The sequence below is a fragment of the Salvelinus alpinus genome, chromosome 10 (genome assembly GCF_045679555.1).
Source record: "Salvelinus alpinus chromosome 10, SLU_Salpinus.1, whole genome shotgun sequence".
Lineage (NCBI taxonomy): Eukaryota > Metazoa > Chordata > Actinopteri > Salmoniformes > Salmonidae > Salvelinus > Salvelinus alpinus.
In genome coordinates this window covers 47,570,344-47,596,505 of record NC_092095.1, presented here as the reverse complement: position 1 = coordinate 47,596,505, position 26,162 = coordinate 47,570,344, and the positions used below count along the sequence as shown (strand labels likewise).

Below are 26,162 nucleotides of genomic sequence, written 5' to 3'. Positions count from 1 at the left end.
ATACCTCACATCAAAATGCCATCTGAACGCTGGGTCTCATCATAGTCTACAGAGAGGAATAGGCTGACAGTATACAGTCAGTCAGTATACCAACATCTTAGCTACAGAAGATTAAGATGGATAAGAAAATACATTTGTTCATTCCTGTAAGTCCAAAATGAGGAGTAGAAATTTCAACGCAATAAAAAATCAAATTGTATTTGTCATATGCCTTGTAAACAACAGGTGCAGAAAAACAGTGAAATGTTTACTTACGGCCCCTCCCAACAATGCAGAGAGAAAGAAAATAGAGAAATAATAGAAAAGTAATAATAAAACTAATAATAAATCACCAATGTGTAGCGATAACTTGGCTATATACACAGGGTACCAGTACAGAGTTGATGTGCAGGGGTACGAGTTAATTGAGATAGATCTGTATGTATAACTAGGAATGAAGTGATTAGTCAACAGGACGGATAATAAACAGTAGCAGCAGCATATGTAATGAGACAAATAGGGTAAATGGGGTCAATGCAGAAAAGGGTCAATGCAGATAATCCGGGTGGCTATTTGGTTAACTATTTAACTAACTATGTAGCAGCCTTATGGCTTGGGGGTAGAAGCTGTTCAGGGTCTTGTTGGTTCTAGACTTGGTGCATCGGTACTGCTTACCGTGCGGTAGCAGAGAGAACAGTCTTGGACTTGGGTGTCTGGAGAATTAGCATATTTTTAGGGCCTTCCTCTGACACCGCCTGGTATAGAGGACCTGGATGGAAGGGAGCTCGGCCCCAGTGATGTCCTGGGCCGTGCGCGTTACCCTCTGTAGCACCTTGCGGTCGGATGCCAAGCAGTTGCCATACCAACCGGTGATGCAGCCATTCAAGATGCTCTCAATGGTGCAACTGTATAATCTTTTGAGGATCTGAGGGCCCATGCCAAATCTTTTCAGCCTCCTGTGAGGGAAGAGGCATTGTCGTGCCCTCTTCACGACTGATTTGGTGTGTATGGACCATGATAGTGATGTGGACACTGAGGAACTTGAAGCTCTCGACCCGCTCCACTGCAGCCTGTTCGATGTGAATGGGGCATCCTCGGCCCTCTGTGTCCTGTAGTCCACGGTCAGCTCCTTTGTCTTGCTGATGTTGAGGGAGAAGTTGTTGTCCTGGCACTACACTGCCAGGTCTCTGACCTCCTCCCTTTAAGCGGTCTCATTGTCATCAGTGATCAGGCCTGCCACCGTAGTGTCATCAGCACTCTTAATGATGGTGTCGGAGTTGTACTTGGCCACGCAGTCGTGGGTAAACAAGGCGTACAGGAAGGAACTAAGCCGCACCCCTGAGGGGCACCAATGTTGAGGTTCAGCATGGCAGACGTGTTGTTGCCTACCCTCACCACCTGGGGGAGGCCCGTCAGGATGTCCAGGATCTAGTTGCAGAAGGAGGTGTTCAGTCCCAGGGTGCTTACCTTAGTGATGAGCTTGGAGGGCACTGTGGTATTGAACGCTGAGCTGTAGTCAATGAACATTAGTCTCACATAGGTGTTCCTTTTGTCCAGGTGGGAGAGGGCAGTGTGGAGTGCAATAGCGATTTGTAGATCTGCCGGGGAGGTATTTATTTAATTTTTTATTTAACCTTTATTTAACCAGGTAGGCCAGTTGAGAACAAGTTCTCATTTACAAGATAAAGCAAAGCAGTGTGATAAAAACAACACAGAGTTACACAAGGGATAAACAAAAGTACAGTCAATAACACAATAGAACAATCTATATACAGTGTGTGCAAATGTAGTAAGATTAGGGAGGTAAAGGCAATAAATAGGCCATAGTGGCGAAATAATTACAATTTATCATTAACACTGGAGTGATGTGATGTGCAGATGATGATGTGCAAGTAGAGATACTGGGGTGCAAAAGAGCAAAACAAATAACAATATGGGGATGAGGTAGTTGGGTGTGCTATTTACACATTGGCTGTGCACAGGTACAGTGATCGGTAAGCTGCTCTGACAGTTTATGCCTAAAGTTAGAGAGGGAGGTATAAGACTCCAGCTTCAGAGATTTTTTACAATTTGTTCCAGTCATTGGCAGCAGAGAACTGTAAGGAAAGGCGGCCAAAGGAAGTGTTGGCATTGGGGATGACCAGTGCAATATACCTGCTGGAGCACGTGCTACGGGTGGGTGTTGCTATGGTGACCAGTGAGCTGAAATAAGGCGGTGCTTAACCTAGCAAAGACTTATAGATGACCTGGAGCCAGTGGGTTTGACAACGGATATGTAGTGAGGGCCAGCCAACGAGAGCATACAGGTCGCAGTGGTGGGTAGTATATGGGGCTTTGGTGACAAAACGGATGGCACTGTGATAGACTACATCTAGTTTGCTGAGTAGTGTTGGGGGCTATTTTGTAAATGACATTTCCAAAGTCAAGGATCGGTAGGATAGTCAGTTTTACGAGGATATGTTTGGCAGCATGAGTGAAAGAGGCTTTGTTATGAAATAGGAAGCCAATTCTAGATTTCATTTTGGATTGGAGATGCTTAATGTGAGTCTGGAAGGAGAGTTTACAGTCTAACTAGACACCTAGGTATTTGTAGTTGTCCACATATTCTAAGTCAGAACTGTCCAGAGTAGTGATGCTAGTCGGGCTGGAGGGTGCGGGCAGCAATCGGTTGAAGTGCATGCATTGAGTTTTACTAGCATTTAAAAGCAGTTGGAGGCCACGGAAGGAGTGTTGTATGGCATTGAAACTCGTTTGGAGGTTTGTTGACATGGTGTCCGAAGAAGGGCCAGATGTATACAGAATGGTGTCGTCTGCGTAGAGGTGGATCAGAGAATCACCAGCAGCAAGAGCGACATCATTGCTATACAGTGGGGAGAACAAGTATTTGATACACTGCCGATTTTGTAGGTTTTCCTACTTACAAAGCATGTAGAGGTCTGTAATTTTTTTATCATAGGTACACTTCAACTGTGAGATACGGAATCTAAAACAAAAATCCAGAAAATCACATTGTATGATTTGTAAGTAATTCATTTGCATTTTATTGCATGACATAAGTATTTGATCACCTACCAACCAGTAAGAATTCCGGCTCTCACAGACCTGTTAGTTTTTCTTTAAGAAGCCCTCCTGTTCTCCACTCATTACCTGTATTAACTGCACCTGTTTGAACTCGTTACCTGTATAAAAGACACCTGTCCACACACTCAATCAAACAGACTCCAACCTCTCCACAATGGCCAAGACCAGAGAGCTGTGTAAGGACATCAGGGATAAAATTGTAGACCTGCACAAGGCTGGGATGGGCTACAGGACAATAGGCAAGCAGCTTGGTGAGAAGGCAACAACTGTTGGCGCAATTATTAGAAAATGGAAGAAGTTCAAGATGACGGTCAATCACCCTCGGTCTGGGGCTCCATGCAAGATCTCACCTCGTGGGGCATCAATGATCATGAGGAAGGTGAGGGATCAGCCCAGAACTACACGGCAGGACCTGGTCAATGACCTGAAGAGAGCTGGGACCACAGTCTCAAAGAAAACCATTAGTAACACACTACGCCGTCATGGATTAAAATCCTGCAGCGCACGCAAGGTGCCCCTGCTCAAGCCAGCGCATGTCCAGGCCCGTCTGAAGTTTGCCAATGACCATCTGGATGATCCAGAGGAGGAATGGGAGAAGGTCATGTGGTCTGATGAGACAAAAATAGAGCTTTTTGGTCTAAACTCCACTCGCCGTGTTTGGAGGAAGAAGAAGGATGAGTACAACCCCAAGAACACCATCCCAACTGTGAAGCATGGAGGTGGAAACATCATTCTTTGGGGATGCTTTTCTGAAAAGGGGACAGGACGACTGCACCGTATTGAGGGGAGGATGGATGGGGCCATGTATCGTGAGATCTTGGCCAACAACCTCCTTCCCTCAGTAAGAGCATTGAAGATGGGTCGTGGCTGGGTCTTCCAGCATGACAACGACCCGAAACACACAGCCAGGGCAACTAAGGAGTGGCTCCGTAAGAAGCATCTCAAGGTCCTGGAGTGGCCTAGCCAGTCTCCAGACCTGAACCCAATAGAAAATCTTTGGAGGGAGCTGAAAGTTCGCATTTTCAAGCGACAGCCCCGAAACCTGAAGGATGGAGGAGTGGGAGGAGTGTCTTTATGGAGGAGTGGGCCAAAATCCCTGCTGCAGTGTGTGCAAACCTGGTCAAGAACTACAGGAAACGTATGATCTCTGTAATTGCAAACAAAGGTTTCTGTACCAAATATTAAGTTCTGCTTTTCTGATGTATCAAATACTTATGTCATGCAATAAAATGCAAATTAATTACTTAAAAATCATACAATGTGATTTTCTGGATTTTTGTTTTAGATTCCATCTCTCACAGTTGAAGTGTACCTATGATAAAAATTACAGACCTCTACATGCTTTGTAAGTAGGAAAACCTGCAAAATCGGCAGTGTATCAAATACTTCTTCTCCCCACTGTATGTGCAAACTCAAAAGACAAAGTCACTGTACAGGTTCCTTTGGACATACTTAAAATGACTTTAGATGTATTTTGTTTTGCACTAAGATATAGCTGCCCTACACAATTACATTAGCTTTGTTACATGCACAAAAAGATTAGCCAGAAGCTACTGAAAGTAAGAAAACAACCCGAATGAGCACTTTAAACCTGTCTGGATCAATTGAGCAAGTGAAAAAGTCCTCTTTATTCTTCACTTTCTTTTCTGTTCACTATTCTCTCTCTCCCCTTAATTCACTCTCTTCTCTCGCTCCCCTCTTCCACTCTGCTGTTCTGCTGCCCAGCGTCTTGGCTGCAGACTTCATGATCTTCAGGGGAAGCCTGGTAACTTCTCCTGGTCTTCATGGAAGCCTGGTTTCTTCTCCTGGTCTCCAGGTTCACATTGATCATGAGAAAGACCATCCCCAGCAGAGCACAGACCAGTAGTGAAAAGTCCACAGCATAGAACGTGGAGTCGATACCAAACGGGTCTCTCTCCCCTTCAATCAAGTGGGTTGTAGTTATTGATAAACAGACCATGTTATTTTGGTCAGAGATGAGAGCACACCAGTATTTCCCACTGTTAGACCGGTCCAGAGAGACGTTAGGGAGAAATACATTCATTCTGCCCTCCAAATCATCAGAGAATTGTTTATACTTATCCATACTCTACATCTTGTGTCCAGAATAACATTGCACACCTTTGTACAATTTCTGTACCACACCATCCTGTCATACTCTGGAAAATCAGAGCTGCATGTGGGGGAAACCTCTCCTCCCTCTGAGAAGAACTCTTTGAGGGGCTCAGACTTTGGGCACACCACTAGACAATATGAGATGACTCTTGATGGAGGCTTCTTCTGGCACTCATAAAACCCTGAGTGGTTGAGCATCCGTGATGGGATGACTAGGGAGTAATTTCCTTACAATCTTCCATCCACAACATTTAATCTGCTTCCCTTGATGACTTAGGATTCTCCTCCACCTTGTCTTTGTCCCATTAGGGTCAGAGTTGAAACAGGGAAGCAAAGCATTCACTCCCACAAAATGCTGATTATAAAGTACACTGTCTTATAGATCGCTAAGATGGTCTGACTGTAAACACAACACTGTCTCTCCACTACCAGGCATTAAATGTGAAGTTGGTCATATGGAGAGAGGGTCCGTTGTCAGCCAACAGCACCCGGCCCCTTACTTCCTCCATGAATGGCTTTGCGGGTTCGTTCATGTCCCAAAATTTCCATCTGACTGTACTGTTACTCTCCCCCCAAGAATACCCACACTGCAGGTCCAATTTCCCTCCCAAAGGAGCATACATACGTATAAACTGATTATACAGCTTCAGTAGTGCAGACACTGAGGTTGATGCTTTTCTGGAGATTCACCTTGCCAGCTGTCCAGCACTCCGCTCTATATAGTCCAGTGTCTGACAGCGATGTTCTGGATCAGGACAGGTGAAATGTTATGAATCAGTTTCAGTCGATCCCTTAATTTGGCATTCAGTGTGGAATTTTCAGGTGAAGTGTTAGAAGAGTTCCCCAAAAACAGGCTCTATTCAGCTTCGGATTTAAAGCTCAAACAGTAGTCCTTTCCCACATTGTTGTAAAATCGTAATTTTCTCCTTCTGCTTTAATATCATAGACAGTATAGATGGTTCCCATCAATACAGAAAGTAGAATGTACAGCTTTGTGACAGAGGCCATTGTACACACTCTGTCTCTGCTGATGTGTTGTGACAAACCACTAGCTATTTATCTGCTATTGCTCAGTTATCTTATGCCTCGATGTTGCAATACTGGTGACCCCATGATGTTGAGCCCAATATCCACTCATATCTTTCTCTGAAACGCTGAGGGCCTGACATGTCAGAGAAGAGTGAGCAGAGTGCAGTGTTAAAGGTTACTGTTGGGTCAAAACATCACAGATTGAAAACCAGAGCCAGCTGTGGCTTTGTAAACCATGGTTGCATTATGGGCCTGTCCCTGTCAATTGAAAGTTTCCACTTTTTTAAAACCTTTGCCCAAGACTTCACATGTTGCGTTTATATTTTTGTACAGTATATATTATTTTAGTCTTACACAAAGAGATTTTGTTTAAAAAGTAATCATTTTCTGCTGAAAAAAATATGTTTTCAAAACTCCAGCAGCCTCCCCTTGTGTGGATAATGACACCAAGCCTTTATCGAAAATGTTTAATGAGATTGTAGAACACACTGGGAGGGATCTTAGACCATTCCTCCATACATAATCTTTCCAGATTTGGCATGGGTCAGGAACTTTACTAAGTACCTGGACATTTTAGCCAATACCTGGTTGCCTCTGCTAGGAGGCTGAAACTTGGCTGCAAGTGGATCCAAGCACACATCAAAATCCACAAAGAAATGGTTCATTGACCATAAAATCTAAATAGTGCAATGGCCATCGCAGTCTCCCGACTTGAACCATAGTGAAAACCTGTGGTTTGAATTGAAGAGGGCATTCCATAAGCGCAGACGAATGATATCAAGGATCTGGAAAGATTCTGTATGGAAAAATGGTCTAAGATCCCTCCCAATGTGTTCTCCAATCTCATAAAACATTTCAGATAAAAGCTCAGTCTCATTATTTTGACACGTATCTTTTTGAGAATTTTTAAAAACTTGTTAAAAAAAAATCTTTCTCAAAGCAATTGTTAGACTAAAATAATATAATACACTTTTGAGCATTTAGTATTGCTCAGTATTTTTATAGTCTTTATCAAGGGTGTCAATAGCTTTGGATTTGACTGTATATCTGTTTTTGCTCTGTTTTCTTGTGCCTTGATATTGCAATACTGGGGACCCTGTGATGTTGAGCACAATATCTACCCGGGCACTGTATCTCAGTGCTAGAGGTGTCACTACAGACCCTAGTTAGATTCCAGGCTGTTTCCCACCGGCCGTGATTGGGAGTCCCATAGGGCTGCGTACAATTGGCTCAGCTTCGTCCGGATTAGGGTTTGGATAGGGTAGGTCGTCATTGTAAATAAGAATTTGTTCTTAACTGACTTGCCTAGTTAAATAAAGGTTAAATAAAATAAAATCAATTTAAAAAAAAATCTCTGAAACGCTGAGGGCCTGACATGTCAGAGAGGAGAGAGCAGAGCTGTGGAAAGGTCACTGATAGGTTAAAAGATCACAGATTGAAAATGCTGATGTGAACAATGATTGCATCATGGGCCTGTTTCTTGATTCAGTAGCACATTTACATATCTAGAACAGCCAGTAGCACTTTTCATATAGTTTATGCGGAAAGTATTTAGACCCCTTGACTTTTCCCACATTTTGTTATGTTACAGCTTTATTCTAAAATGTATTAAATCATTTTTTACCCAATCGACACACAATACCACAATGACAAAGCAAAAACAGGTTTTTAGAAAAAAACTGAAATATCACATCAGGTTGGATGGGGAGCGTCGCTGCACAGCTACTTTCAGGTCTCCAAGTCAGAAAATTGAAATGTTCGTTCACTAAACAATTAGCTGAAATCCATGCTGTCTATCCAACATTAGCCAAATACTATAAAGAGAAAACTCTAGCTGAATATCTATAAAACAGCGCTAGCTAGCACAGCAGTAACCCCTGTTGTAATGGCTGACAAGCTTGCTTAGAAACCAATCAACAGCTGAGATGAAGGGAGGGAGGGAACAGTTATGCAAGTTACTGTATGGCTTCAAAATGTTGTCTAATAATATAAAGCTAGCAATATGGTAAATTAGTAAAAACAGAGCCCACTTCGTCATAATACACCTTTAATTATACCCTTTATTAACATATAAATAGAAAGAAAAAACAAACACATTTTTCGCTGTGTCAATCAGTGGAGGCTGCTGAGGGGAGACCTGCTCAAAAAGAATGGCTGGAATGGCACAAATGCAGTGGCATCAAACACATGGAAACCAATAGTTTGATGTATTTGATACCATTCCACTGATTCCGCTCCAGCCATTACAAGCCCGTTCTCCCCAGTTAGGGTGCCACCAACCTCCTGTGGTGTCAATGTCACTCATTGGCACAGAACATTTCAAACTCATGGTGCATTAATGTAAGTCATTTGACTGCAACAATTTGTGCACATTGTACACCTACAAATTATTGACTGTAGTGGTAGAGCAATGATTAGCTAGCAGAACCACTCTAGCTCTTTGTTATTACTTCTGCAGTCACAAATGCTCAAATGCATTGGGATTCATCTAATTATTTCAGTCTGACAACTTTTCATGATGTAAAGTCCGCTGTGCACTATATGGCTGTTAAGTATGTCAGTTTTCACTTGATTAATGCAGACAGTTTCCAATTCCGATTCAACCCCAAACCCTAAGGACTTCACGTAGATATACACAACCGTTCAAAAGTTTGGGGTCACTTAGAAATGTCCTTGTTTTTGAAAGATTATTTTTTTTTTGTCCATTAAAATTACATCAACCTGATCAGAAACACAGTGTAGACATTGTTAATGTTGTAAATGACTATTGTCGCTGGAAACGGTAGATTTTTTGTTGAATATCTACATAGGTGTACAGAGGCCCATTATCAGCAACCATCACTCCTGTGTTCCAATGACACGTTGCCAAGAAGGCCAGCATTCCGGAGTCGCCTCTTCACTGTTGACGTTGAGACTGGTGTTTTGCGGGTACTATTAAATGAAGCTGCCAGTTGAGGACTTGTGAGCTGTCTGTTTCTCGAACTAGACACTCTAATGTACTTGTCCTCTTGCTCAGTTGTGCACCGGGGCCTCCCACTCTTTTTATTTTGGTTAGAGCCAGTTTGCGCTGTTCTGAAGGTAGTAGTACACAGCGTTGTACGAGATCTTCAGTTTCTTGGCAATTTCTCGCATGGAATAGCCTTCATTTCTCAGAACAAGAATAGACTGACGAGTTTCAGAAGAAAGTTAATTGTTTCTGGCCATTTTGAGCCTGTAATCAAACCCACAAATGCTGATGCTCCAGATACTCAACTAGTCTAAAGAAGGCCAGTTGTATTGCTTCTTTAATCAGGACAACAGTTTTCAGCTGTGCTAACATAATTGCAAAATGGTTTTCAAATGACCAATTAGCCTTATAAAATGATACACTTGGATTAGCTAACATAACATGCCATTGGAACACATGAGTGGTGGTCACTGATAATGGGCCTCTGTACGCCTATGTAGATATTCCATCTTTTTTTAAATCAGCCGTTTCCAGCGACAATAGTCATTTCCAACATTAACTGTATTTCTGATCAATTTGATTTCTGATCAATTTGATGTTATTTTAATGGACATAAAAAATGAGCTTTTCTTTCAAAAACAAGGACATTTCTAAGTGACCCCAAACTTTTGAACGGAAGTGTAAAGTCCCCATTCTCTCAAATAACTAACTTCAGCTAAATGGCTAGACCTTCCCTTATGGCCCTTTTTAAAAATAAATGAAACAGAATTTGACAATACGTACTGGAGTGTGATTATTATCAACAGATATTGACAAACTCCACACTGCCTTGGGAATGCAAGGCATAGATATTAACAAATTCAAATACAGACAAATTTCTTCCATTAAAATAAAGATACACTGACAGTAGGTTTTTAATCAAAATAGGTAGCAGCACAGACAGGCTTGAGAGTTCATTCATAGAGAAAGGTTTGCTTTTCCGCTGGGAATTTAGTCAACTCTATCGATTCTGTTTTCTTAAATTTTCTGCCAGTACTTCTTATTGATCACCATTGGTGACAAATAAAAGTTACAACCAGGATAATTTGGCATGCATCAGTCAACACCTAGACTGTACATGATAATACCTGAGTCAGATTGGGGTAAAATTAATGCAGCTTGGATGTGAAACAGACCAAACACAGACTAAATATCTATTTTACTAATAACCAAATTAAAATGTTAAAGTTGAAGTTCTCGATCACATACCTTTGTACTTTAAAAAAACCCAATTAGAGTGCAACTGATTTCTTTGTTAAACAAATCGGTCTGAATCTTTTCATTAGTCTATAAAGTATTATGTAAGTCTATTGCTTGTATAATAGCTAACAAAATAAGCTTAAAGTGGGTATAGTAAAAATCTCTAGATGCTGTAAATAAAACATTTGTCAACCACTAAACATTAGTCAACAATTCAAAGTGTTGTGAGACACTGTGCCAAACTGCCTATTCCTGCGCTTAAGGGTAGGGATTAGTCTACTTTGGATTTGCTGCCACTTCTCTGGATGGCTGCAGTCAACCGACTTCAGACAGCAAGAGGACAAATTATACTGAGTCCTGGTCGTGTTCATTAGGCACTAATCTCTTGAGGACAGACGCATGTAACAGAACTGGTATCGTAGTGTATGTCAACAGACTGTGGGATGTGACAACAGCAAGGAAATTTGTTTCTGTTGTACAGATGTTTTGCCACTGATCAGTTGGAGAAATCAGGATTTTGCAGGTGTTCGCATCTTTCACATTTTTGAAGGGGAGGGGACATTTGGCCCCTTGACTTGCCCGTAACATGCAGAAAGAGTGTGTGTGGGAGGGAGCTACCGCCCTGCTTCTGCTACTCGTTCTAGTATCTTTTCCGACACGTTAACGAGCATTTAAAAAATATTGGGGTGGGGAAAATGAGATTAATTACGCACGAAACGGATCAAAACAGACTGCAATAAGGAGGGACTTCCTGGACTTGTCCTATAAGAAACACTAATTTTAGATTTTCTGTTAATTAACCTAATGAACACGATCCTGAATACACTTAAAAACAACTGGCCTGAGGCATTCATGGCACAAACATTTTGATTGAATGATCAAACATTAAATACCCAATAAATGTGCTTAACTTCACTCATAACAGAATGAACCTTGATGGACAGATACCCTAAAAAAGTGCAGACAAAACAGCCTTTTGAGGTATCTAATCCTCTCCCTGCGTCCCTCCTCCGTCTCCTCACAATGTCTACTTATCCTTGACCTCTCACTCCATCCTCAGTGGCTCCTGTGGCCTGCAGTGACTGATGGGGGCTGTAGTTTCTCAGACTTCCTGTCTTTGGCTTCTGTGTCAGAGGCTGAGTCCGAGTCCTGGGCATGTTGCTGCTTCATCCACATGTCACAGTACAACCCTCCCTTAGCCAGCAGCTCATCATGTCTGGGAGGGAGAAAGTGGAGAATATGTAGTTACAATGGGGACACACAATCACCATTAACATCATCGCCAAGATGTTCCCACATCGGCAGTATACGATTTTGAGAATAGGACTATTGTGTGAGAAGCATCATAAACATTGGCCTGTCCCATTCTTGGCATTTACATACATTCTTTAGGTGTTTGTTTCTTGAAGAGCATAAAACAATCTTTTGATTGGAATAGGCTTGTGGAGTGTGCAGCAATAGAACAATCACTCTTTCAACCATTCCCTCACCGTCCTCGTTCTGCTATCTGACCGTCACTTAGAACAAGAATCTGGTCGGCACCGATGATGGTCGACAACCTGAAGACAGATGATTCACAATCAGACTATAGACTGATCCAAACCATACAAACTCAGCATTAGAGGGGAGAAATGTGTGTGTCCTAATCACAGGAGGTTGTTGGCATCTTAATTGAGGAGGACGGGCTTGTGGTAATGGCTGGAGTGGAATAGTATCCAATACATCATGATGTCATTACATTCGCTCCGTTCTAGCCATTATTATGAGCCATCCTCCCCTCAGCAGCCTCCACTGATCCTAATGTATGGGTTCCCTCTATACATGCATTTTTGTCCACCTGAGACCCATCCCTTACCTGTGAGCCACGACGATGGTGGTCCGATTGGAGCACACTTTGTTGAGCGACGCCTGAATGTTGCGCTCCGTCTGTGTGTCTAGAGCAGATGTGGCCTGTGCAGAGGGAAAGCTTTATGAGATAAGTAACATGCATAACATATTCAAGTTCAGTGAACTTGTATTAATCCACTGTAACACAATATGACAGGAGGATCAGTGGGCAAACATTGGCCCTCATCAAATACGTTAAGAATGCGTCCTTGCTTCCTCTCGTTCTTGAAAAAATATCTGATCGGACATGGCTGGACTGGTGAAAGCTAAGAGACAGAGCCATTGTGTTCACCTATCAATTTGTGTAAGCTCAGCAATAACTTCAAGGAGAGAAGGGAGGAAGTGTGTGTTTTTAAAGTATTTGAACGTACTGGGGTAAAAATTATAAACTGACCCAAGATCAGTGTCTCGGGGCATCTTCACCTTACACCTTGAACAGGGTCATTGAGCCTACTGGTGAACCTTCCTTAAAGTTTACCTCATCCAGGAGGATGATCTGAGGGGCCTTGAGGATGGTACGGGCGATAGCCACCCTCTGCTTCTCCCCACCGCTCAGCTTCAGACCCCTCTCGCCCACCTGGGTGTCGTATCCTGGGAGGGGTACAGACAGAAAACAGACACAAACGTCACTCACCTCATACAGTAACAATGCACCTGGCAGCTACTGTGGGAACGCCGCAAATCTCCCCACTTGTTTGAGGAGATTTAGATGTCAAAATTATTCTGCAAATGTGGTTAGTAAATACAAACCCTTAAAACAACAATATTGACACCCATAAGCCACCTTCAGGTTAACTACAGACAGAAATATAATGGCAACATACAGTTCTGGTTTCCAGGCACAGATTAAGCCTAGTCCTGGACTCAATAGAGAATCTCCACTGAAATTGTTTTTCAGTCTAGGACAAGGCTTAATCGGTGTCCGGGAAACCAGCAAAAGAGACCGTGGTATTTCCGTACCTTCTGGGAACGTCTGGATCTTCTCGTGAATGTCTGCGGCGATGGCCGCCTCCTCCACTTCGTGGTCGCTGGCGGAGATGCGTCCGTAGCGTATGTTGTCGCGGATGTTGTCGTTGAAGAGGACCGTATCCTGGGGCACCACGCCAATGTGGGCACGCAGAGACACCTGCTTCACCTGCGCCCAGATACCAAGAGGAATACACTATATTAATACAAGGTCAAGATCATTAGGACACGCAACGGAAAAATGTTTTCAAACGTCCTGATAATCGTTTTTTCTTAATTTGGTGTCTAATGAACACAACCCAGGTGTATCATATTAACTATACTGTATAACTGAACCAGTAGACCACCAACATATAACAAACCTAATGTTATATACAGCACCTGCTAACAAGGCAGTTTGTCTGGGAACTATTTTTGTGCAACTGGGCAAATTACTCACCTTAGAGATGTCCTGGCCATCGATGCGGATGCATCCTCCCTGGACGTCATAAAAACGGAAGAGCAGTCGAAGGATGGTGCTCTTACCACACCCTGACTGGCCAACCTAGGGATGTCAACAAACACACAAACTGTTGAGAAGCAAAAAACATCTGTACTACACATGGTTGAGACACAAACCATCACATGACTGACAGAGAAATCGAACACTGCTCAAGTGTGCGTAACCTCTGGGTAATGCTCGGAAGCTTGGAATCCAATCTTACCAATGCAACAGTATGGCCTGGCTGCACAGTGAATGATACGTCCTTAAGAATCTCCTTCCTTAAAAAAACAGAAACACAAAAAAGATATTTCATCAAATAAAATTTTATTTGTCACATGCACCGAATAATACAGGTGTAGACCTTACTGTGAAATTCTTACTTACAAGCCCTTAAACAACAGTGCAATTTTAAGAAAATAAGTGTTAAGTAAACAACAGAAAAGTAAAAAAAAAAATAAAAAAATAAACAGCAGCAGTAAAATAACAATAGCGAGGCTATATACAGGGGATTCCGGTACAGAGTCAATGTGCGGGGGCACCATTTAGTTGAGGTAATATGTACATGTAGGTAGAGTTAAAGTGACTATGCATAGATAATAAAAAGAGAGTAGCAGCAGCGTAAAAGAGGGGGAGGGGGGCAATGCAACTGGGTAGCCATTTGATAAGCTGTTAAGAAGCATTTTGGACGTAGACTTGGCGCTCCGGTACCGCTTGCCGTGCGATAGCAGAGAGAACAGTCTATGACTAGGGTGGCTGGAGTCTTTGACAATTTTTAGGGCCTTCCTCTGACACTGCCTAGTATAGAGGTCCTGGATGGCAGGAAGCTTCGTAGCCAGTGTAGTACGATTCAATCTTAGTCCTCTATTGATGCTTTGCCTGTTTGATGGTCCTGAATATAAATAAAAATCTTAGGACTTACCCGTCAGTGTAGTTAAAGTACACATTCTCAAACTCCACTTTTCCCAGTTTATAGAGGAGGTTCCCTGCATTCACCACGTCCTTCACCTGAAGGGAAATCAAGATAAAGCACATCAAATTACAAAAAATTGATTTCCCATAATGAAATGCAAAGATTATATTCTGACACAGGGAGAATCTCGATTGTTTTTTTTTGCCTCCTCCCTCCTCTCTTCCATCCTCGCCTCGTTTGAAAAAGGTTGAAGGTAATCAAGGAGAGGTGGCGAGGAGAAGGAACGTGGAAACAAATAATCTTTTCATGAAATGAGACTCTTTCTCCACTCACGCATCATCAGGCAAATGATGCTTACAGCAAAATAAATGTGTAGTGATAAAAAACTAAATTAGCTAGTTGTGCAAGACATTTTATAGATAAAAAGGATAAGTAGTGTGTTGTTTTTAAATGTGTACATGCTTTTCTCCCCCGAGAAAACAAAAGCTGATTCGAAGGGATTTTAAAACACTTCCATGCTACCTGCCACGAGGATACTAATTGTGCATCCTCGGTCGAAGTAGGTAATCGAGGATGGGAGAAGACGACCTACTTGCGAATTGGCACTTCTCGATCACTTCTCGTTTTTCCGGGTCACGGAGGGTGGAGGAGTGGGGGAGAGGACAGACTTTTCCAATTGAGTATCTCCCATACACACCTAAAAGCTGGTCATTGACAACCAATTTCAAAATTACCTCCTCTTCCTCTGTAAAGAGCTTAAACATGCTCTCCATGTCGATAAAGGAGTTCTGGATCATTCTGTGGAGGTTGAGGACATATGTATTATAAAGAGCACCTGTTGTGCATTATGGGTACTGTAGTACATGATGCTATAAACAATGCCTTCCATAGATCTGTGTCAATAGTCTAGCTTAATTTGCTTGTGTCTTTCCTGATCTAATCAGACATGTGGAAGCAATATGGTGGAAACCAATACAGTCCATTTAGCTATAAGTGACAGACATAAAAGAGACTAGGGAAGGATGACAGGAAGTAGAATTGAAACCCAGCCCATAACACCGCTCACCTGTAGTAGGTTCCAAACCAGTTGAGAGGGGTGTAGAGCTGTATGATGTAGGTGCCGAAGAGGACAAAGTCTCCAACCTGGAAATAGAGTGCATTAGCCTGGTTAAACCGGACTGAACTTTTGGCTCACTATTGTTTCACTTCGTTCAGTTTTGTTTAACCAGGCTAAAGTTCACAGCAGCTGACTTGAATGTATACTTCATACACCACATGTATTACTGAGAAAAACATGTAGTACCACAACACTGTGTCAAAGGTACGTTTTTTAGCAAATGTTCAAACATGCATGAAAACATACATACAGTAGCAAGGCTGCACGGCCTAGTAGTGACGCAATGTCTGTTTTGCATTTGTATTGATTGCTTTTGTCGGCAAGGAAAGTTACAAATCATTTCCTTCATAGAGTACAATAACGTTTCCTAATCTAATGTAGGACATAGAGCCAAAAAACAACATAGCCCTAGCATAGAGGAGAGAAAAGTGGATGAGTGAAGAGAGCTTGAGGTGGGTCAATAGGGATTTTCACACTACTGAGGCAAACCAAGCTGCACTGGTCAGGTTACACATCCAGACATTTACCATTGTTGCTGGAACAGTGCTGATAATGACAATGTGTTTCGGTCGGCTCAATAGTGTGAAAAGAGTATCTAGACCTTTAACGGGAACTTCAGTATTTCACAACTTCATGTTAAATGGTTTCTCACCCTGAAAGTGGTTATTTAATAAAAACCAAACAAGGATTAAAGACCATAGTCCTGGCTCATAGACTATTGTCAGGGTGAGGAACCATCTAACATTAATTTGTCAAATACTCAACTTTCCCTTTAAGCTAGTAAGGGCTCCGAGCTCAGTACCTTAAACTTGCCCTCCTGGACAAAGTAGGCACAGAGCAGTGACCCGGCCAGTAGACCTGAACCGATGATCAGGTTCTGTGTCTGGTTCAGGAAGGCCAAAGAGGCTTGTGTCTTCCATTCTGAGGTCTAAGACGGAAGGGGACAGACAAACAAACAGGCCACAAACGCAACAGTACAATCAAAAGAGTTATAGTCTGGTCCCAGATCTGTTTGTGATGTCTGTTTGCACTGCTGAACAGACCTAGAACCAGGGTAGAGATACAAAAGCTAAAGAAATGTCTGCTGGTTGCAGTTCGAAAATCCTAGAACATCATTAATGATGGCAAGCTCTATTTAACTATGCTTCTGAGGTGGTCAAACACATTTCGTATTTATCTATTCATTCTGCTACTGGTCACTATTACTCCTGTTTACATGTACAGTTGAAGTCGGAAGTTTACATCCACTTAGGTTGGAGTCATTAAAACTTGTTTTTCAACCACTCCACACATTTCTTGTTAACAAACTATAGTTTTGGCAAGTCGGGTGGACATCTGCTTTGTGCATGACACAAGTCATTTTCCCAACAATTATTTACAGACAGATTATTTCAGTTATAATTCACTGTTTCACAATTCCAGTGGGTCAGAAGTTTACATACACTAAGTTGACTGTGGCTTTAAACAGCTTGGAAAATTCCAGAAAATGATGTCATGGCTTTAGAGGCTTCTGATAGGCTAATTGACATAATTTGAGTCAATTGAAGGTGTACCTGTGGATGTATTTCAAGGCCTACATTCAAACTCAGTGCCTCTTTGCTTGACATCATGGGGAAAGCAAAATAAATCAGCCAAGGCTAATTGACATAATTTGAGTCAATTGAAGGTGTACCTGTGGATGTATTTCAAGGCCTACATTCAAACTCGGTGCCTCTTTGCTTGACATCATGGGAAAATCAAAAGAAATCAGCCAAGACCTTAGAAAAACTATTGTAGACCTCTACAAGTCTGGTTCATCCTTGGGAGAAATGTCCAAACGCCTGAAGGTACCACGTTTATCTGTACAAACAATAGTACGCAAGTATAAACACCATGGGACCACGCAGCCATCATACCACTCAGGAAGGAGACGCATTCTGTCTCCTAGAGATGAACGTACTTTGGTGCGAAAAGTGCAAATCAATCCCAAAACAGCAGCAAAGGACCTTGTGAAGATGTTGGAGGAAACAGGTACAAAAGTATCTATATCCACAGTAAAACGAGTCCTATATCGACATAACCTCAGCAAGGAAGAAGCCACTGCTCCAAAACCACCATAAAAAAGCCAGAATACGGTTTGCAACTGCACATGGGGACAAAGATCGTACTTTTTGGAGAAATGTCCTCTGGTCTGATGAAACAAAACTGTTTGGCCATAATGACAATCGATTAAATGTCAGGAATTGTGAAAAACTGAGTTTGAATGTATTTGGCTAAGGTGTATGTAAACTTCTGACTTCAACTGTATATATTATCATTAGTATATTACCATAGTATTTAAATATATGCTACCAGTCACTTTTGTTTACATGTAAAATGCCTTCAGAAAAAATTCATGAACTTTTCCACATTTAGTTGTGTTACAGACTGAATGGATTCAATTTAGATTTTTGTCACTGGCCTACACACACACACACACAATAACCCATAATGTGGAATTATAATTTTAGACATCTTTACAAATTAATTAAAAATGAAAAGCTGAAGTGTCTTTCGTCAATAAGTATTTAACCCCTTTGTTACGGCAAGTCTAAATAAGTTAGGAGTAAAAATGTGCTTAAAGTCACATTAGTTGCATGGACTCACTCTGTGTGCAATAAGTGTTGAACATGATTTTTGAATGACTACCTCATCTCTGTACCCCACACATACAATTATCTGTAAGGTCCCTCTGTCGAGCAGTGAATTTCAAACACAGATTCAACCACAATGACCAGGGAGATTTTCTAATGCCTCGCAAAGAAGGGCACCTATTGGTAGAAACAAAAGCTAACATTGAATATCTTTGAGCAATATCTTATAGCATCACATCATTGTCGCTATAGTAGCAGATCTTTCAGCACTGGCGGTAGTCACATGAGAATAATCACATGAGCGACAAACTATATTGCTGTCAGGATTGTTGTAAATTTGTTGTAAATTAAAGCAGATCTTTCAGCACTGGCGGTAGTCACATGAGAATAATCACATGAGCGACAAACTATATTGCTGTCAGGATTGTTGTAAATTTATTGATACACTTTGGATGGTGTATCAATACACCAAGTCACTACAAAAATACAGGCATCCTTCCTAACCCAGTTGCCGGAGAGGAAGGAAACCGCTCAGGGATTTCACCATGAGGCCAATGGTGACTTTAAAACAGTTACATGGCTGTGATAGAAGAAAGTTGAGGATGGATCGACAACATTGTAGTTACTCCACAATACTAAACTAATTGACAGAGTGAAAAGAAGGAAGCCTGTACAGAATAAAAATATTCCAAAACATGCATCCTGTTTCCAACAAGGCACTAAAGTAATAGGGAAAGGGGGGGATACCTAGTCAGTTCTCCAACTGAATGTATTCAACTGAAATGTGTCTTCCGCATTTAACCCAACCCCTCAATCAGAGAGGTGCGGGGGCTGCCTTTAATCGACATCCACGTCTTCGGCGCCCGGGGAACAGTGGGTTAACTGCCTTGCTCAGGGGCAGAACGACAGATTTCTACCTTGTCAGCTCGGGGATTCGATCCAGCAACCGTTCCTGTTACTGGCCCAACACTCTAATCACTAGGCTACCTGCTGCAAGAAATGTGTCAAAGCAATTAACTGAGGACCGTAACTCTCCATATTTTCAAGCATAGTGGTGGCTGCATCATGTTATGGGTATGCTTGTAATCATTAAGGACTGAGGAGCTTTTCAGAATATTTTTTTTTTACAGAATGGAACTAAGCACAGGCAAAATCCTAGAGGAAAACCTGGTTGAGTCTGCTTTTCACCAGACACTGGAAGATGAATTCACCTTTCAGCAGGACAATAACCTAAAACACAAAGTCAAATCTACACTGGAGTTGCTTACCAAGAAGACAGTAAATGTTCCTGAGTGGTTGAGTTACAGTTTTGACTTAAATCTACTTTAAAATCTCAGGCAAGATCTGAAAATGGTTGTCTAGCAATGATCACCAACCAATTTGACAGAGCTTGAAGAATTTATAAAGAATAAAAATGGGCAAATGTTACACAATCCAGGTGTGGAAAGTTCTTAGAGACCTACCCAGAAAGACTCACAGCTGTAATCACTGCGAAAAGTGCTCCCACAAAGTATTGACTCCTGAGTGTGAATAGTTACGTAAATTTGATATCTGTATTTCATTTTAAATACATTTGCAAAAATGTCTAAAAACACGTTTTCACTTTCTCATTATGGGGTATTGTGTGTAGATGGGTGAGACAAAATTATATTTAATCTATTTTGAATTCAGGCTGTAAAAACAAAATGTGTAATAAATCAAGGGGTATGAATACTTTCTGAAGGCACCTGTCACACACACACACGCTTCTGCCATCCTGTTTACTATTATTATTTATCCTGCTACCAGTCACTTTCTCCTAATCCCTGCCTACATGTGCATACCTAACTCCAGTATCCCTGCACATTGTACATGTACCCTGTATATAGCTTCCTCTCTTATTTCTTGTGTTATTACAAAACATTTTCTTATTAGTTATAACTTTTTTTGATATTATATTGAATACTGCACTGCTGGGTAGGGCTTGCAAGTGTACACAATGAGCCCCACTGTAATGAAGGTGTGATTTAGGACTTCTAACTTCTAATTTTATAGATTGTGTGTTTGCGCTACAGACTTCTGGATTGTAACATTGGATTTGTCTATTTCTTCTGCATCCATAGTCTGTGTGATTAACAGGGGTTGAGCTACAGCGGTATTTGTGAGACAAGGGTGGATCTCGAAGGGGACCAGGGCAGGGTTTTGTAAACAAAAACATCTGTACAGTCCGAATGGTTTGAGCTACAAACTATTAAAAGCTATACAGTATATGAAAAGATGAGACTCCCACGAACACTCACAAGCTACACAAGAATCGTTAGAAGGTAAAGAGTTCTCCTACATAGAAGATCATAGGAAATCCCAGGACAAAGTGTCTGTAATATAATACTGTAATACGCTTACATAGTTGCTGTCAAACTCCACAGTTGTCACTGACTAGTTGGACATTCATTTCCAAATGAGCAAACAACTTCTGTACTTACAGCATTCATATAAATTCATGTTTATCAGGTTTTTGCTTTGGCTGACCTCATTTTTATTATTGACATTTGTCAATACAACTCATGAATGCAACTGTTTATGTCAAATTGTTTTGTGTCCTGCTTGTAGCCCTGGTTGTCCTGATAACGAAAAAATAATAGTGAGGCTGAATATAAAAGGCTGGACAGATAAATGAAAGTCATATATATGAAAAGCTGATTTTTGCTGGGGTCTTGGGACTGTGCATGTGAAAAACCAAAGCAAGCACTCTGGCGTAAATTAACTCAGATCTATATTCTCAACTCTTCAGAGTTTGACATCTATAGCCTGGATTACCTGATACTTCAGAATGGCGTCCTCAAAACGGTTCACCTCGTAATTCTCTGCGTTGTAGTACTTCACCTGTTGGAAAAAACGTTACAATTGTAGCCATGAAGCAACTCTGAAGTTGCAGAAATACAATATGTTTGCGGGCATCTTCATGTGCCACCATGGCAGGTAGGGATTCTGGGTCGTGTTCATTAGGGATCAAACAGACAAACTGGGAGAGACTACCTGGAATTTTTACATTGAATAATGTTTTAAACATTTTTCTGTTGTGTGTCCTAAAGAACACAATCCAAGTAGAGGTTAAAGGTCAATGGGACCATCTCGGTACCGTCTCAAAGTTGAGCAGGGAGTCCACAGCCTTGGACTTTGTGTTGTTGTCCTGGGTGTTCATGTCTCGCCTGTACTTGGTCCTCCATTCCGTGATGATGATGGTAAGGGCTGAAGAGATGTATTGATGGACCATTATGAAATATTACATAGTTATTACCAGACCTCGGTCAAATGCACATGCAAAATACTTTCAAATAGGTGTGATTGATTTAGCTTGGAGTTGATTTAAAATGGCTTCTAAACAGCTTCTACCCCCAAGCCATAAGACTCCTGAACACCTAATCAAATGGCTACCCAGACTATTTGCATTGTCTCTTTTACACCACTGCTACTCTCTGTTAATCATCTATCCATAGTCACTTTAATAACTATACCCACATGTTCATATTACCTCAACTAACCGGTGCCCCCGCACATTGACTCTGTACCGGTACACCTCTGTATATAGTCTCGCTATTGTTATTTAACTGCTGCCCTTTAATTACTTGTTACTTTTATTTCTTATCCGTATTTTAAATTTTTAACTGCATTGTTGGTTAGATGCTCGTAAGTAAGCATTTCACTGTTGTATTCGGCGCATGTGACCGATACATTTTGATTTGATTTACTTTACACTTTTGGGACTATTCCATTGGTGCAGGTCAAGTCATTTGAAAGTATTTCACATATTTGACTCAGATCAGATTATTATTACCTTATAAATATAACTAAATTGGTTCCGGAAAGGAGACCTTGTACTCACTGAGGTAGAGGAACATACAGACGAATATGATGAGTCCGAACCAGGCATTGAAGTAGGTGATGAAGTAGATGATGGAGATGACGATATCTGCGATGGTGGGGAAGATGCTGAATACAATGTAGCTGTGGAGAGAAAGAGAGGGAGGCCAGGTTTACCTCTGAATTAACACAGAGAGAGGTTAGGATGACACTAAGAAACTAAGACATACTACAGGGGGATCATAGTTGGGTCACCACACTGGTTGGTAGTGATGGAAGAAATGGAATGTAGACTCAATTTTAAGGTGGAAAGGAGAAGAGTTTAATCTCTCTTTTTGACAATTGAGTAAACCCCCGAGGAAGCAGTCTCTAAACTTTGAGGATAAGGTAAATCACACCAAGATCAAACACGTATGTCCAGTGTTTTCCCTATATTCATTTAGAAGTGGTGAGCTGCCACTACTAAAATTGTTACCGCCACTCCAAAAAATATGATGTAAAAATATATATACCCTACCGTTCAAAAGTTTGGTTGGGGTCACTTAGAAATGTCCTTGATTTTGAAAGAAAAGCAAATTTTTTGTCCATCATCAAATTGATCAGAAACAGTGTAGACATTGTTAATGTTGTAAATGACTACTGTAGCTGGAAACGGCTGACTTTTAATGGAATATCTACATATAGTAGGCGTACAGAGGCCCATTATCAGCAACCATCACTCCTGTGTTCCAACGGCACGTTGTGTTAGCTAATCCAAGTATATCATTTTAAAATGCTAATTGATCATAGAAAACCTTTTTGCAATTTAAAGAGGCAATACAACTGGCCTTCCTTAGAATAGTTGAGTATCTGGAGCATCAGCACTTGTGGGTTCGATTACAGGCTCAAAATGGCCAGAAACAAAGAACTTTCTTCTGAAACTCGGCAGCTTATTCTTGTTCTGAGAAATGAAGGCTATGCCAAGCGAGAAACTGCCAAGAAACTAAAGATCTCGTACAGTGGCTTGCGAAAGTATTCAACCCCCTTTGGCATTTTTCCTATTTTGTTGCTTTACAATCTGGAATTAAAATAGATTTTTGGGGCGGTTGTATCATTTGATTTATGCAACCTGCCTACCACTTTGAAGATGCAAAATATTTTTTATTGTGAAACAAACAAGAAATAAGACAAAAAAAACGTAAAACTTGAGTGTGCATATCTCTTCCATATGTTTGAGGAGTCTCCCACATGCCTTCTGGTGAACACCAAACGTGTTTGCTTATTTTTTTCTTTAAGCAATGGCTTTTTTCTGGCCACTCTTCCTTAAAGCCCAGCTCTGTGGAGTGTACAGCTTAAAGTGGTCCTATGGACAGATACTCCAATCTCTGCTGTGGAGCTTTGCAGCTCCTTCAGGGTTATCTTTGGTCTCTTTTTTGCCTCTGATTAATGCTCTCCTTGCCCGGTCTGTGAGTTTTGGTGGGCGGCCCTCTCTTGGCGGGTTTGTTGTGGTGCCATATTCTTAATTTTTTGGGGATATTTATTTATAACCCAACCCTGATCTGTACTTCTCCACAACTTTGTCCCTGACCTTTTTGGAGAGCTCCTTGTTCTTCATGGTGCCGCAAGCTTAATGGTGTTGCAGACTCTGGGGTCTTCCAGAATAGGTATATATATATACACATACTGAGATAATGTTAGTCTTAAATAAAGTCCACCTGTGTGCAATCTAACTAATTATGTGACTTCTGAAGGTAATTGGTTGCACCAGATCTTATTTAAGGGCTTCATAGCAAAGGGGGTGAATGCATATGCACGCAACACTTTTCTGTAATTTTAAGTCATTTTTTCCATTTCACTTCACCAATTTGGACTATTTTGTGTATGTCCATTACATGAAATCTAAATAAAAATCAATTTAAATTACAGGTTGTAATGCAACAAAATAGGAATAACGCCAAGGGGGATGAATACTTTTGCAAGGCACTGTACAGCGCTGTGTACTACTCCCTTCACAGAACAGCGCAAACTGACTCTAACCAGAATAGAAACATGAGTAGGAGGCCCCGGTGCACAACTGAGCAAGAGGACAAGTACATTAGAGTGTCTAGTTTGAGAAACAGACGCCTCAGACGTCCTCAACTGGCAGCTTAATTAAATAGTACCCGCAAAACACCAGTCTCAACGTCAACAGTGAAGAGGCGACTCCAGCATGCTGGCCTTCTAGGCAGAGTTGCAAAGAAAAAGCCATATCTCACACTGGCCAATAAAAATAAAAGAACACAGACACTGGACAGAGGAAGATTGGAAAAAAAGTGTTATGGACAGACGAATCTAAGTTTGAGGTGTTTGGATCACAAAGAAGAACATCTGTGAGACGCAGAAAAAATTAAAATATGCTGGAGGAGTGCTTGACGCCATCTGTCAAGCATGGAGGAGGCAATGTGATGGTCTTGGGGGTGCTTTGGTGGTGGTAAAGTGGGGGATTTGTACATGGTAAAAAGGTTATTGAAGGAAGGCTATCACTCCATTTTGCAACGCCATGCCCATACCCTGTGGACGCCACTTAACTTGAGCCAATTTCCTCCTATAACAGGACAATGACCCAAAACACAGCTCCAAACTATGCAAAAACTATTTAGGGAAGAAGCAATCGGCTGGTATTCTCTCTATATTGGAGAGGCCAGCTCAGTCACCAGATCTCAACCCTATTGAGCTGTTGTGGGAGCAGCTTGACCGTATGGTACGTAGTGTTGCACATTTTGGGGAATATTCAGAGGTGGAAACTTTCCATGGAAATTAACGGACATATATGCAAATTAATATTAATACCATTTAAATGTAGATGTTTTTTTGCATTGGATATATTTACCATATCATATTGAGACAGAAACATAAACCTTTTACTTTATGATAAGTAGACATACTTGAAAATTAGGAAATCCTTCCAATAGAAATAAAGAAAACTATTTAGTTACATATTGAACTTTAATTAAATGGGTTTACTCTTCACATGGGATGATTTCACTGAACAACAAAAGAAAGGAGATTTTGAATGATCCCCAATGACCCATCGCATCTCCTAAAAACGTTTTCAACATACATAAAATGATAGTCTAGAAACTAAATCTTTGGTTGTCTTCCTCTCAGGCTTACATGTCTTCTCCCTGAACCTCCTCAATGTCCACCTCTTGAACATCAGACTCTGAGGCCTCATCTTCACTGTCACTTTACAACCTTGTTGAGGATGGCTCGTTGTCAGGCTTAAAAAGCTGAACATTTGCCTGGATGGCCACCAATTTTTCAACCCTTGTATTGATCAGCCTGTTGCGTGCTTTGGTGTGTGTTCCCAAACAAGGACCAGTTGCGCTCTGAGGTGGCTGATGTTGGTGGGATTTGGAGGATGATGGAGGCAACAGGGGAAAGAGCCTCAGATCCACAAAGTCTCTTCCACCAAGTGGCTGATGAGATATGTTGGCACGACTGCCATATTGCATCTCCCTCCCAAAGCCCTTGCTAGGAAGTGTACTTCGCCAGACTGCCAAGAACCTTGCCCTCATCCAGGCCAAGGTGGCGAGACACGCTAGTGAGACACGGTAGTGATGACACCATAGGCCTTGTTGATCTCTGCACCAGACAGGATGCTCTTGCCAGCATACTTGGAGTCCAACATGTACACTGCGGCGTGTATGGGCTTCAGCCAGAAGTCTTCACGCTTTTTGATGTATTTCAGATCTGCAGTTTCAACAGTGAAGTGGGCAGGGAAGTACGGATTTTCAAGCAGAGTCTGAACATCAGACAGGATGGCATTGTCTCCCTCAATCCGTGCAATGGCTACTGCTATAGGTTTCAGGAGTTTCAGGCTGATTACCACTCTCTCCCAAAATACATCATCCAGGAGGATCCTCTTGATGGGGCTGTCCATATCGGCAGACTGTGATATGGACATTTCTTGGAGACTCCCTCCCCTCCAGGAGACT

General features: G+C 41.6%; 1 protein-coding gene across 1 annotated transcript in view; it reads right to left on the bottom strand.

The window, feature by feature from the left end:
• Window positions 1-8,246: 8,246 nt before the first annotated feature.
• Window positions 8,247-26,162, bottom strand: part of LOC139532109 (ATP-binding cassette sub-family B member 6-like) — a 31,628-nt gene continuing 13,712 nt past the window's right edge. The window contains exons 7-20 of the mRNA XM_071329265.1: window positions 22,229-22,350; window positions 21,485-21,594; window positions 21,163-21,228; window positions 16,557-16,682; window positions 15,704-15,780; window positions 15,372-15,435; window positions 14,647-14,732; window positions 13,948-14,005; window positions 13,683-13,787; window positions 13,238-13,412; window positions 12,756-12,868; window positions 12,246-12,340; window positions 11,881-11,949; window positions 8,247-11,606 (exon numbers count right to left, since the gene is read on the bottom strand). Of these exons, the coding sequence (XP_071185366.1) occupies window positions 11,447-11,606; window positions 11,881-11,949; window positions 12,246-12,340; window positions 12,756-12,868; window positions 13,238-13,412; window positions 13,683-13,787; window positions 13,948-14,005; window positions 14,647-14,732; window positions 15,372-15,435; window positions 15,704-15,780; window positions 16,557-16,682; window positions 21,163-21,228; window positions 21,485-21,594; window positions 22,229-22,350 (1,426 nt within the window). The 3' untranslated portion in view covers window positions 8,247-11,446. The remainder of the gene's footprint in view (window positions 11,607-11,880; window positions 11,950-12,245; window positions 12,341-12,755; window positions 12,869-13,237; window positions 13,413-13,682; window positions 13,788-13,947; window positions 14,006-14,646; window positions 14,733-15,371; window positions 15,436-15,703; window positions 15,781-16,556; window positions 16,683-21,162; window positions 21,229-21,484; window positions 21,595-22,228; window positions 22,351-26,162) is intronic.